The 14058-nt window shown below is 42.6% G+C and overlaps 1 protein-coding gene across 3 annotated transcripts in view; it reads right to left on the bottom strand.

Annotated features, from left to right (window-relative positions):
• Positions 1–14058, bottom strand: part of chd2 (chromodomain helicase DNA binding protein 2) — a 75640-nt gene that overhangs the window by 6690 nt on the left and 54892 nt on the right. For 2 of the 3 annotated variants that reach the window (XM_060877731.1, XM_060877729.1), the window contains 8 exons: positions 9708–9883; positions 9573–9614; positions 9266–9405; positions 8894–9032; positions 8597–8747; positions 8313–8435; positions 901–1014; positions 608–751 (listed from right to left, as the gene is read on the bottom strand). In XM_060877731.1, coding sequence (XP_060733714.1) covers positions 608–751; positions 901–1014; positions 8313–8435; positions 8597–8747; positions 8894–9032; positions 9266–9405; positions 9573–9614; positions 9708–9883 — 1029 coding nt within the window. The remainder of the gene's footprint in view (positions 1–607; positions 752–900; positions 1015–8312; positions 8436–8596; positions 8748–8893; positions 9033–9265; positions 9406–9572; positions 9615–9707; positions 9884–14058) is intronic. The other variant, XM_060877730.1, reaches the window with a different exon arrangement.

The following is a 14058-nucleotide window of genomic DNA, read 5'->3' as shown; positions in this document are numbered from 1 at the left end:
GACCTGCATAATCGAGGTGCCAGGACAAAGCCATTACTGTACCCATGCCACAAAAAGGCCAGCCTTCAGTATACCAGGCAGCACAGACAGGCCTTACAGCTTCTGGAGTCATTTGGAGTTTTCAGACCAAAATAAAACTTTATAGTCACAACCATAAACACTATGAAGGTTCAGTGTCACATGTTCACTCAATATCACTGAGCCACTTTGAGATCTCAAATGTGCATTTTGTGCAAGACAACCAAAAAATTTACAGAAACTGGGGGCGTTTTGCCAAGAAGACTGGGCAGCTATACCACCTGAGAGAATTAAGGACCTCATGCCCAACTATTACAAAAGACATGCATGCCATCACTGATGCTAAAGGGGTTCAATAGATGATATTTAGAACAAAAAGTATTCAAACTTTTGAACATGGATTATTTCCTTATTTTCTTTTTTGTTATGCTTTATTTGATTGCTAGTCCTATAAGAAATCAAATAAATTCGTTTTGCCTTCTGACTCATGATTTCTTTTTAAAAAGGGGGGGGGGGTGCACATCTCGCAAGCATGCAAACATTTGAGCACAACTGTATGTGTAAAAACAACTCAGGAACAGCTGAAAACCTTTTCTTTCCTGAGCTTTGTGCGTTTTTTGTCCTTGTCCCCCTCTTTGTCTTTCTTCACAGAGCCCTGCTTCTCTTTGTTCTCTTTGTTGTCCTTCTTCTGTTTCTTCTTTGTGGGGTTTTTTTCAGCTTTTTCATCCTGGAACTCATGCAAACAAATTTTTTAATTTAATATTTTCTTTAACAAACTGGTAGACAAACTTAATAGCAACTGCTCTTCAAATTGTGCACTACACATTAGAATGTTTTGTTTGCACTTCTGGTTTGATATGCTGCCTGCATAGGGGAACATACCTTTACTTCACCTTCCTCTGAAGTATGTTCAGAAAGATGAGGAGAGGAGATTTCACTGACCAGTTCTTCTTTTCGGATCTTGTCCTTTTTTACTCTAGGTTTTCTCTTCTTTACCTGGTAAAAATAAGCATAACAATACTACATTGTACAAACAAATTGATGGACTCTTGATGGATTCTTAAGGAGGAATTCCTGTTAGAATTGCCATAAATCCAGCTGTTTTTGTAACAAATAAGTAACAAATTAGTAACATTACAACTAACAAATTTTATTATTTGTGTTATAAATAAATCTAAAAACACGACATTTTGTGCACTAAAATGTTGACATTTTTAGAACTAAGACATTTTTTTTCTGTCAAGCTGCTCAAGCATAGTTCAGCATTAAAAATGAAAAAAATTCCCAGTCTATCAGGAATTGAGTCTCAAATTTCATAACAGACTGTTACTGAGTACCATCACTACATTTTCTATTAGATTTGGTGTTTAAAACCTGATAAAAGGTCTTTTTTTATTATATACAGTATCGCACAGATGTGAGTACACCCCTCACATTTTTGTATATATTTTATATCTTTTCATGTGACAACACTGAAGAAATTACGCTGTGCTACAATGTAAAGTAGTAAGTGTACAGCTTGTATAACAATGTAAATTTGCTGTCCCCTCAAAATAACTCAACACGTAGCCATTAATATCTAAACCGCTGGCCACAAAAGTGAGAATGTCAAATTGCCCAAAGTGTCAATATTTTGTGTGGCCAACATTATTTTCCAGCACTGCCTTAACCCTCTTGGGCATGGAGTTCACCAGAGCATCGCAGGTTGCCACAGGAGTCCTCTTCCACTCCTCCATGATGACATCATGGAGCTGGTGGATGTTAGATATCTTGCGCTCCTGCACCTTCCATTTGAGGATACCCCACAGACGCTCAATAGGGTTTAGGACTGAAAACATGCTTGGCCAGTCCATCACCTTTGCCCTCAGCTTCTTTAGCAAGGCAATGGTCGTCCTGTGGGTGTGTTTGGGGTCGTTATCATGTTGGAATACTGCCCTGAGGCCCAGTCTCCAATGGGAGGGGATCATGCTCTGCTTCACTATGTCACAGTACATGTTGGCATTCACAGTTCCCTCAATTAACTGTAGCTCCTCAGTGCAGGCAGAACTCATGCAGCCGCAGCGATAACACCAAATTCTACACACCTGCTCCCCATTCACACCTGAGACATTGTAACACTAACGAGTCATGACACCAGGGAGAGAAAATGGCAGAACAATGGTGCTCACGAAGAAGCCATCAATCAGTCCAAACCAGCTCCCACCAGCTAACTGAAACTGGTCCTTGAAATGAAAGCTATGTGGTGTTCCTTTTGACCATTTTGCTTGTAGTGTTTTTCTGCATGTAGTATATGAATTCATGTTTGCATGTAGCATGGAACTGTATTTTTTCATGCAGTGCTGCATTTTTCATACATTTACAATTAACTTTCTGCCATTTTGGCATTAGATTAGATTCAACTTTATTGTTATTACACATGTACAAGTACATGGCAATAAAATGCAGCTTGACATCTAAGTGCAATAAGCAAGTGCATGATGTACAGTATGAACAAGATATACAGATGAATAGGCTGGACAAGATATACAGTTTGGGTTCTATAGACATAATATACAGGGTGTTATATATTATATTGACATAATATACAGGTGCTATTGACAATATACAGGGGTTGGCACTGGGAGGCAGAGTTCAGTAAGGAGACAGCTCTTTTCCCAGAGGCTCCTGAAGCAGTGCTTGGTGATTTCAACCTCCCCTCTGACAAGCTTCAATCTCCTTCCCTCCTGATTCTTCTCGACTCATTCGCCCTGACACTCAACAGCAAGATCCCCACACGGGTTTTCACCCGTCGTTCTCCAGCTACATACATGACTGCTACCCCACTACATGTCTCCGATCATCACCTGGTATCCTTCACCACCTCTCACCCTATCATACCTAAAACTACCTCTCACCCCCTCGCTCTTACCCTTCCGCAACCTTCCCTGTGTCTCCCCCTCTTCTGTAGCTTCTGGCACTCGTTCTTCTCTTACTGATCCTGAGTCTTTTTCCTCACTACAATTGGACTCAGCTACAGATACTTTCCTCTTATCTCTTTCCTCAACTATGGACTTTCTCTTCCCTATGTTCACTAAACCCAAGAAAACTTCTTGTTCTGCTCCTTGGCTTTCAGATGCGCTGCACAACAATCGGAGAGCGCTAAGATCATCAGAGACAAAGTGGAAGAAATCACAACTTGATGCAGATCTTGATTCTTACCAAATACTCCTTGCCAAGTTCTCCTCAGATGTGTCTTCTGACAAGCTTGAAGCTTCATCACATGACCCTCGGAAATTGCACATCATCTCTTCTCTGCTCAACCCCCCCGGCTCCACCTTCTTCATCCTCCCTGACTGCAGAAGACTTTGCTTCTTTCTACCAGGAGAAGATTGAGGAAATCTGCCGGACCTTCACTTCAGCCCCGACTGCATTTACATCTCACAGTATGGATTCCCCCACTACTTCACTGTCGCATTTCTCAACTGTAGCAGCAGTTTTGCAATCCTAGCACCTGCCCATTGGATCCACTCCCTTCCACTATGCTCCAGACCAGGATTTGCGGATCAGCTTGGGAATGGTTCGTTTCCTACCTGGAAGGACGCTCATATCAGGTAACATGGAGGGGAGAGACATCTGCTTCACGCAGACTCTCCACTGGTGTCCCACAGAGCTCAGTACTTGGTCCTCTTCTTTTCTCCCTGTATACTCACTCTCTTGGTGAAGTTATTTCCTCACATGGGTTCTCTTACCACTGCTATGCTGATGATACACAACTTATCTTCTCTTTCCCACCCTCAGATACCACAGCTTCTGATCAGATCTCAGCATGTCTGGCAGAAATATCATCATGGATGACTGCCCATCAGTTAAAGCTCAATCCTAGCAAAACTGATCTGCTGAACTGGTGATTTATCCCCAGGTCATGATCTTGCTATATCCCTGCACAGCGATCTGATCTCCCCTTCAGAAACAGCTCACAACCTTGGGGTAACCATGGACAATCAACTGTCCTTTTCCTCTCATGTTGCTAATTTGACTCGCTCATGTCGGTTTCTTCTCTACAACATTAGAGGGATTCGGCCATTTTTGTCCACACAGGCTGCTCAGGTACTTGATCAGTCTCTTGTCATTTCAAGATTGGATTACTGCAACGCACTGCTGGCAGGTCTACTTATGAATGCAATTTGTCCTCTGCAAATGATCCAAAATGCAGCTGCCCGGCTTGTTTTCAACCTGCCAAAGTTCTCGCATACCACACCGCTGCTGCGATCCCTCCACTGGCTTGCGGTAGCTGCATGCACCAGATTCAAAACACTGATGCTGGCCTACAAAGCCCAAAATGGACCAGCTCCCTCTTACCTCAAAGCCCTCATCACTCCTCGCACTGCACCCCGCACCCTCCGATCTACCAGCACTGCTTGACTGGTTCCACCATCTCTCAGGGTAAGAGGCAAGTATACTACAAGACTCTTCTCTGTTCTGGCAACAAGGTGGTCGAATGAACTTCCCCTAGGGGTCCGGACAACCGAATCACATTCTATTTTCAAACGCCGGTTGAAGACCTAATTATTCAGGAAACACTTCAACTAGAACTTCTTTCCCGATCCTTTGCATTTATAAAAAAGAAAAGAAAAAAAAAACACAACCTTTGACATTTTTTCATTGTAACGTTTTTAAACTCATGGTATCTTAAGTATGTAACCTAGTGAGACAGCATTAATGTATCCAATGTTAGAGATTTAAGCACTTATGTATGTTGCTCTGGATAAGGGCGTCGGCCAAATTCTGTAAATGAAGAAAGGAGGGAAGAGGGACAAACAGTCTATGGGCAGGTTGACAGGAATCTTAAAGAATGCTGCAAGCTCGACACAGACAGCGTTTATTTGGACATCCTCAATGGCTGGAAGTAAAGTTCCTGTGATGCACTGGGCAGTTTTAATCACCCATTGCAGTGCCTTGCAGTCTGTGGCAAAAACACTTCCCATACCAGACAGTGACACAGCTGGTCAGAATGCTCTCAGTTGAACAGCAATAAAAGGTCACCAGGATGGATGAAGACGGGTGATGTCTCTTCAGTGTCCTCAAGAAGAACAGGTCCTGGTGACCTTTCTTGACCAGGCTGGAGGTGTTAGCGGTCCAGGACAGGTCCTCAGAGATATGGATCCCCAGGAACATGAAGCTGTTGACACGTTCAACAGTGAAAGCATTAATGTGGATGGGGGCTTGCTTGTTTCCTCTCTCCCTCCTGAAGTCCATGAAGAGCTCCTTTATTTTGCTTGGGTTAAGAAGCAGGTTGTTGTCAGCACACCATGTGGCCAGATGCTGTACCTCTTCCCTATAGGCTGTCTCATTGTTGCTGGTGATGAGCCTAATCATGGTGGTGTAATCAGCAAACCTGCTTATAGAATTAGATTCATGCACAGGCCTGCAGTCATGAGTAAAGGGGGAATACATGAATGGACTCAGTACGCAGCCCTGTGGTACACCCAAGTAAAGGGTGATGGTGGCAGGACAGATGTGGCCTGACCTGACATGCTGGAGGGTCTTTTGGTCAGAAAGTCCATAATCCAGTGACAGAGGGATGTTGATGCCGAGATCCCAAAGTTTGGTGATTAACTTGGAAGGGATGATGTATTAAATGCTGAGCAAATGTCCACAAACAGCATTCGTGCATGTGTGTTGTTATTGTCCAGGTGTGTGAGCACAGAGTGCAGCGCTGAGGAGAATACATGCTATATTGCTGCCCTAGGGAAACTGATGTGGGTCCAATGTGGGTGGAAGGCAGTTCTTTAGGTGTGCCAGGACCAGTTGCTCAAAGCACTTCATAATAATGGGTGTGAGTGCTATTGGGCAGTAGTCCTTCAGGCACATCGGGTTTGAGTGTTTCGGAACTGGAACAATGGAGGTGGATTTGAAGCACGTTGGCACAGTCACAGTCGAGCTGTTCTGCAAATATTCTAAGCCCAGGGATTCCATATGGTTCAGCAGCCTTGCAAGCATTGGTCCTGCTCAGTGCAGCAGAGACGTCAGCGAAGGTGAGTGTGAGGGGTTGGTGGGTTTCAGAGGGTCTGGTTTTAGTGGCCGTCTCTCTGTTGTTACTGATGAAGCAAGCATAAAACTCGTCATTTAACTCATTAAGGAATGAGACATCTGTGGTCAATGGGGCAAGTTGCTAGCTTATAGTCAGTGTTTCTCTACCTTTAGCTTGGCCTTTTTTGATGCCCCTCTTCAGGTTTGCTCTGGATGTGCTGTAGGCCTGTGCATCACCTGATGTGAAGGCAGAGTTACGGGCCTGCAGCAGGAGCCATGTCTACTTGTTTATCCATCGCTTCCGAATTGGGTACGTGGTGATCTGTTTCTGGGATGTAACACTGTCAATTGTGGTGTTGATATAAACCAGCACAGAGGAGGTGTAAATATCAATGTCCATGTGAGAGCCACAAGTAGCCTGAGAAGCAAAAAAATTCCATTAAAAATGGTTTTAACAACCATTTTAAGTTACCAGGTTTTGTTAATATAAATGCACAATCTTCCACCCCTGGTCTTACTGGATTAGTCTCTTGTTCTGCATACCCAGAGTGTGTGGCATCCGACTAGCTTGATAGCATTGTTGGATACGCCGCCATTAAGCCATGTTTCAGTGAAAATCATCGCATTACAATCCGTAAGTCGTATATCCATTTTTTTCACCAGGGACCGCACATTAGCGAGGAATATGCTGGGTAAGGAAAGCCAGTGTGGTGTAAGCATTAGCCTAGCTTTTATCCCTCTGTGCTTCCCTCGCCTTTGTTTATGATCTCGACGCCAACTCCACAACACTTTTTCCCCACCAGGTAAAGTGCGTAGACTCCGGTGTTCTGAAGGTCTCTGGGGTGAGTCGAGGATTGGTGATAAAACTGTCAGAATGGCGTAGAATGATATCAAAAAGTTCCTGTCGGATGTATGACGATGAGGTAAAACTGTTCTTTATGAACAGACTCAAAATGAGAAAGAAGATTACTGCAAATCTGGAGAGACTCCGAGCCTCACAATCCATTCGTGCCACTAACTTGGTCTTGGTCATCCAGAGCGACTTAGAATTTACAACTTTTCAATTTATACAATTGAGCAATTGATGGTCAATGGCCTTGCTCAGGGGCCCAGCAGTGGCAGCTTGGTGAGCCAGGGATTTGAACTCACAACCTTCCGGACAGTAGTCCAACACATTCACCAGTAAACTACCACATCCCGTTTTCATGTTATATATTATGTAACTATGTATGATGTAATTGATCATATTCATGTAATATGATCAAAGCAGAAGGATGAGATACAAAGTCTAATACCAAATTTAAATTTATATTTATCCCTGAAATAAGCAAGCTAGAGGCAACAGTGGCAAGGAAAAACACTCTGAGACAATATGATCAAGAAACCTTTAGATGAACCAGGATGAAAATGGAACCCTTAATTTGGGTGACACTGGAGAGTATTATTAAATAATTTTCTTAATTTCCTCTAACCAGAAGTGAAATGCGTGGCATACTTTCAGCCTCACCAGAACCTGGTCATCAATTAAAAAAATGGTAGCCACATGGAAATGTAAACTTTGTGAGTGTCTGTGCAACAATTTCCAACTGACTACTACAGTCAGCGAAGTGAAAACTGTGGACACCTCATCCTATGCCAAGAAAGACAAATCTGGGAGAAGACACTGTGGACATGCCTTCAAAGGAAGAATTATGACAATATTTTGTTTAGGAACAGTTTTATAAACAAGAGTCAGTGTGGACTTGGTCTCCAAATTCACAATATGATCAAGCATCTGTAGGATGTGATTCATTTTAATATATTTTTATTGCTATCAAAATTTCAGAGTAGACAAAAATACTTCCTCTGGTGCCTCTTAGCTTCCCTTGTCAGAGTGGCAGAGAATAAAATAAAAAAGTTCCTGTTGATGTACAATATTAAAGTAAAACTGTTCTGTAGGAACAGACTCAAAACAAGCAAGAAGATTACCGCAAAATCTAAGGAGACTCACAATGCGCTTGTGCCACTAACTTGGTCTTGGTCATCCAAAGCGACTTAGAATTTACAATTTTTCAATTTATACAATTGAGCAACTGATGGTTAAGGGCCTTGCTTGGTGAAAAAGGGATTTGAACTCTCAACCTTTCGTTCAGTAGTCCAACACCTTCACCACTATGTGATCCATTTTAATATATTTTTACTGCTATCAAAATTTCAGAGAAGACAAAATTACTTTCTCTGGTGCCTCTTAGTTTCCACCAAACAGATAAAGCCACAAATAATGTTCAAAGCCTAATACCACTCACCTCTTCTTCTGCTTTGAATACATCTTTACTCTCCTGTTCCTTCTTTAGGACCTTCAACAAGTAATCGGCTCTCATTTGCAGCTGCTTTGCCTGTGGCTTTTTGTCAGGGTTGTCTGGAAGAATCTACACATAACAGCAGTTAGATCTGGCATGATGTAATATTAGCAGCATGCCTTAAGACACCAAAATATTTATCCTGTATTTTTATTATTATCTAGGCATGCAGATTAGGTCAGGTTAGATAATCATAACTTGATTATGAGTAACAACCAGGCTGCTTGTACCTTGTCCAAAAGTTTCAGCTCGGGATCAGTTTTGATCTGGTCCCAGTTACCATATCCATGCTCATAGATGCCCAACAGCAGATGCGTGTCATCCTGCACATCCCATTCTACATCAAAGTGTGGCATCTTCAAACGGCAGCTTAGCTGAAATCTAGAAACAGAAAGGAAACAGTTAATTACTGCTGCAACATGTTACCCAGTGTTTTTTTTTAAACAAAAATAAATCTTATACTTAGATTCCTCAAACAAATAAAATTGGAAATGGTTAAGTTAAAAAGTTATTTATTTTGAACATACTTGCTCCTCTCAACAGGATTAGAAGGCACAGCCTTGTGCAGAGGCTCAAAATCTTCCTCATGCTGGATGATGGATTTAGCATTTACCTGAACCCCAGAGATCTTGATGTTAATGCCACGCCTTTTTCCTGGCCCTTTAGCTACAAAGCAAACAGCAAAAAACATATGAATGAACACATATTCCTTTTTGATCATTTAAGATAATGAGTAAAGGTTACATTTTTTTTCCATTACATAATTTTATCTTGTTTTTTCTTAATTTATTTTTTTTGTTATACTTACATTTTACCATATATATTGCTGTACTGATTGTGTTTATTTTCTATATGGGAATTAATAGATCTCACATGCTCTCTTTCTCTCACTCACACACCTTCAGTGGGGTTCTCCTTCATTTGTTCTTCATGCTCCTGTACTGCAGCTATGCAAGTGGTATGCACCAGCTCTCCGAGTCTCTTTAAATCTGCTATGGATTTGTCCACTAGTTCAGAGTCACGTGCAATGGCCTCCAACCTGGAAACAACAGAATCAATCAGAACCACAGACTTCTAATCAAGCATTAAAATATAAAAAGGTAATATTTCTCATTTTTAAAAAAAATATTGAATGAAAATATGTATTTTGCTTAAATTTTATATTTGCAACATTTAATTCTGTACTAGTGACACAAATAGCAATACCTGTCAAGTGGAGCGCCAAATTTCTTATAAGCTTTTATGAACCTATTGAAACAAAGCTGAATTTCAGTTTCATTATCATTAAATGACAGTTTGAAATGCTCAGTGCTGTTTTGATGAAATGTAACTGAATGCTACCTCCGAATCTCAGCATCTGTGAAGCCCTCCACATTGTTTTTGCGTGCACGTGGCCGGCCTCTCCGCTTGGGCTTCTTATCATCCTCACTTTCATCTGTCTCACTCTCTGAACCTGATGAGTGGCTCTTCAATTTGAGCTTTGAGCCAATATCACTGTCACTGTCATTTGCCTGTATCTGAGAAGAATGATAAACAGTGCAAGTGGAAGCATGTTGAAACCAACTAGAAAGTAGAATTAATTTTTTTTACATACTCAAAATAGGTCATATTATTTTAGGAAATATGTGTATTAAAAAAATCTTGCTGTGTAACCACCAAACAGTTTTGTCAGATAACATGGAAAAAACTACACATGCAACAATCAACAATAACACCTGCATAATACCCACAAGTCCTCTAAATATTTGATGTGGTATCTAGCATAAAGACATGCCAGACCAAGATCCTTCCAATCCTGTTTGTCCCGCTCACCCTCACCCTAACTGTCATTAGGGAATCCAGTTGCATGAAGGGGTCAGCAACAACATTTAGAGGTGGTGATATCTGTCAAGTAACTTTTTATTAATGCTATATACATATAAATTATTCAGTGGCACAAGCACGTGCAGTAGCACGCAGCGACCACTCCGGATAAAATATGGTGCTACTTCCGCTTTTCCTTTTAGAAATTGTGCAATAACCAAACTGCACGATGTTGTGTTGGAAAGGCTACGGAGACCAAACCTCCAGTCCTTGGCATCGCCTGATACCAGTGACCAGGAGTGGGGACATTGAATGCAGTGTTCGAGGAAGCAGGTGCACATGCTAGGCTAAAAATAAACCCTAGCTGGCCAGCTCTCCCATCCATTCTACTTTCAAATGTTGGCTGGACAATAAATTGGACTACATCTGACTTGAACACACTACACAGCGAGAGTTTAGAAACCGCGGCTTCTTCGTTTTCAAGGAGACATAGCTCAGCGACAGAGTTCAGGATGCTTCCATTCAGCTAAACAGACTCACCTCGTTTAGTGACAGAAACACAGCTATGGGTGGTAAGGCTCGCGGTGGTGGCGTGTGTGTTTACATCAACACGGTATGGTGCGAGAACTCTGTTCTTGTTTCTAGCTACTGTTCATCGTTAGTGACGTTTAGATGCAGGATATTTTATTTACTTTTTTAAATAAAATATAAATAAAAGTACTTTTTACTACTTTGAGTGCACTGACTGAGACCCAGTTACTACCCTCGCTGGAACCCCTGCAGTTTGTGTATCGCCCTTCATTTAGCCCTCACCCACCTGGACAATAAAGACACTTACGTACGAATGCTGTTCAAAGACTTTAGTTCAGCATTCAACACAATCATCCCTCTGCAGCTTAGCCTGCTGGGACTGAACACCTAACTCTGCACCTGGATCCTGGATTTCCTACCTGGGAGACCTCAGTCAGTCCGGATCAGGAACAGCATCTCCAGCACCACCACAATAAGCACTGGAGCCTCTCAGGGCTGCATGCTCAGCCCGCTGCTGTTCAAATTGCTGACTAACAACTACGTAGCAATGTACAGATCGAACAATATCATCACTGACGAGTCAGCATACAGAGAGGACAACAGTGCAACAGTTAACTGCCTGCTGTAGAGCCAACAACCTGTCTCTGAATGTTGATCAAACTAAAGAGATGGTTGTTGACTTCAGATGAGCACAGAGCAACCACTCTCCGCTGAACATTGACGGATCCTCTGTAGAGATCGTGAAGGGCACCAAATTTTTTTTGGTGCTCATCTAACAGAGAACCTCATCTCAACACCAGCTCCATCACCAAGAAAGCCTAGCAGTGTCTCTACAGCAGATATTGAGGACAGCTGAGATGATCATTGGAGTCTCTCTTCCCTCTATCATGGACATTTATACAACATGCCGCATCTGCAAAGACAACAGCATTGTGGATGACCCCACACACCGGTATTGAAGCATTTGGGCCCTCAAGACCAGATTTGGGCATCTTTCCACAAGCCATCAGACTCCTGAATAACTGAACTTAACTGTACCGAACACAACACACACATGCACACTCAACTGTATGGACTGCACTGACCTGCAAAAACATACATACTCTTCCAATATACATCCATGTACCTATCACCAGCCATATCAAATTGTTTACATGCTGATATTGCTTTTTGCACATGCTGTCTTGCAAATTTCAGTCAATTGCTGTTTTGCACAATACATTACAATACCTCATAACTGCTGCTACTATATTAAGTGTTTATTCCAGTAACTCTTCTGTTTACTATAGAACATACAATATGTACACTGGTCAGTGCTGCTTTTATGTAATGTCTTGTATTGATTTGTCTTAGACAGTTTGCACCAGGTTGCACAGATTCACTTTATGTGGCTAGGACTATCTTACTTAAGGTCTTAGCTCTGTCTTTGTTCTACGTAGCACCATGGTCCGGGAGAAATGTTGTCTCATTTCACTGTGTACTGTGTCAGCTATATATGGTTGAAATGACAATAAAATCTTCTTGACCTGACTTGACTAGTAGACCTGTGGGATTTGATAACACAGAATACACTTCTCTCCCTAAGTGGATCAAAGTGCCTGTTTGGTAGTCAACAAATGTACATCCTTCAATCACTTTTGGTAGGTACTAACCACTGAATACCAGATACACAAAACCAGCCCTGTCATTTTGGAAATACTCTGACCCGGTCTTCTAGCCATCCAAATTTGGCCCTTGTCAAAGTCACTCAGATCCTTATGCTTGATCATTTTTCCTGCTTCAAAGGTGGAATAAACACTGCTCAAAAAATAAAGGGAACACAATGTAACTCCAAGTCAATCACACTTCTGTGAAATCAAACTGCTCACTTAGGAAAAAACACTGATTGACAATCAATTTCACATGCTGTTGTGCAAATAGAATAGACAACAGGTGGAAATTGTAGGCAATTAACAAGACACCACCAATAAAAGGAGTGGTTCTGCAGGTGGTGACCACAAACCACTTCTCAGTTTCTATGCTTTCTGGCTGAAGTTTCGGTCACTTTTGACCAAAAAGTTGCTGGGGGTGCTTTCACTCTAGTGGTAGCATGAGACGGAGTCTACAACCCACACAAGTGGCTCAGGTAGTGCAGCTCATCCAGGATCACATTGCACATCAATGCGAGCTGAGGTTTGCTGTGTCTGTCAGCATAGTGTCCAGAGCATGGAGATGCTACCAGGAGACAGGCCAGTACATAAGGAGACGTGGAGGAGGCCGAAGGAGGGCGCAGCAGGACCGCTACCTCCGCCTTTGTGCAAGGAGGAACAGGAGGAGCACTGCCAGAGCCCTGCAAAATTACCCTTCAGCAGGCCACAAATGTGCATGTGTCTGCTCAAACAGTCAGAAACAGACTCCGTGAGGGTGGTATGAGGGCCCGACTTCCACAGGAGGGGGTTGCGCTTACAGCCCAACACCGGGCAGGATGTTTGGCATTTGCCAGAGAACACCAAGATTGGCAAATTTGCCACTGGTGCCCTGTGCTCTTCACAGATGAAAGCAGGTTCATACTGCGCACATGTGACAGAGTCTGGAGATGCCGTGGAGAACGTTCTGCTGCCTGCAACATCCTCCAGCAGGACCAGTTTGGCAGTGGGTCAGTAATGGTGTGGGGTGGCATTTTTTTGGAGGGTCGCACAGCCCTCCATGTGCTCGCCAGAGGTAGCCTGACTGCCATTAGGTACCGTGATGAGATCATCAGACGCCTTGTGAGACCATATGCCGGTGCGGTTGGCCCTGGGTTCCTCTTAATGCAAGACAATGCTAGACCTCATGTGGCTGGAGTGTGTCAGCAGTTCCTGCAAGACGAAGGCAGTGATGCTATGGACTGGCCCGCCCGTTCGCCAGACCTGAATCCAAGCACATCTGGGACATCATGTCTTGCTCCATCCACCAACGCCACATTGCACCACAGACTGTCCAGTAGTTGACAGATGTTTTAGTCCAGGTCTGGGAGGAGATCCCTCAGGAGACCATCCGCCACCTCGTCAAGAGCACGCCCAGGCATTGTAGGGAGGTCATACAGGCACGTGGAGGCCACACACTACTGAGCCTCATTTTGATTTGTTTTAAGGACATTACATCAAAGTTGGATCAGCCTGTAGTGTGTTTTTCCACTTCAATTTTGAGTGTGACTACAAATCCAGACCTCCATGGGTTAATAAATTTGATTTTCATTGATAATTTTTGTGTGATTTTGTTAGCACATTCAACTATGTAAAGAACAAAGTATTTAATAAGATTTCATTCACTCAGATCTAGGATGTGTTGCTTAAGTGTTCCTTTTATTTTTTGAGCAGTGTATATTGTGCTGTGTGTC

Source organism: Tachysurus vachellii, chromosome 9 (genome assembly GCF_030014155.1).
Source record: "Tachysurus vachellii isolate PV-2020 chromosome 9, HZAU_Pvac_v1, whole genome shotgun sequence".
NCBI classification, from domain to species: Eukaryota; Metazoa; Chordata; class Actinopteri; order Siluriformes; family Bagridae; genus Tachysurus; species Tachysurus vachellii.
This window is presented reverse-complemented; position numbering and strand designations above follow the sequence as displayed.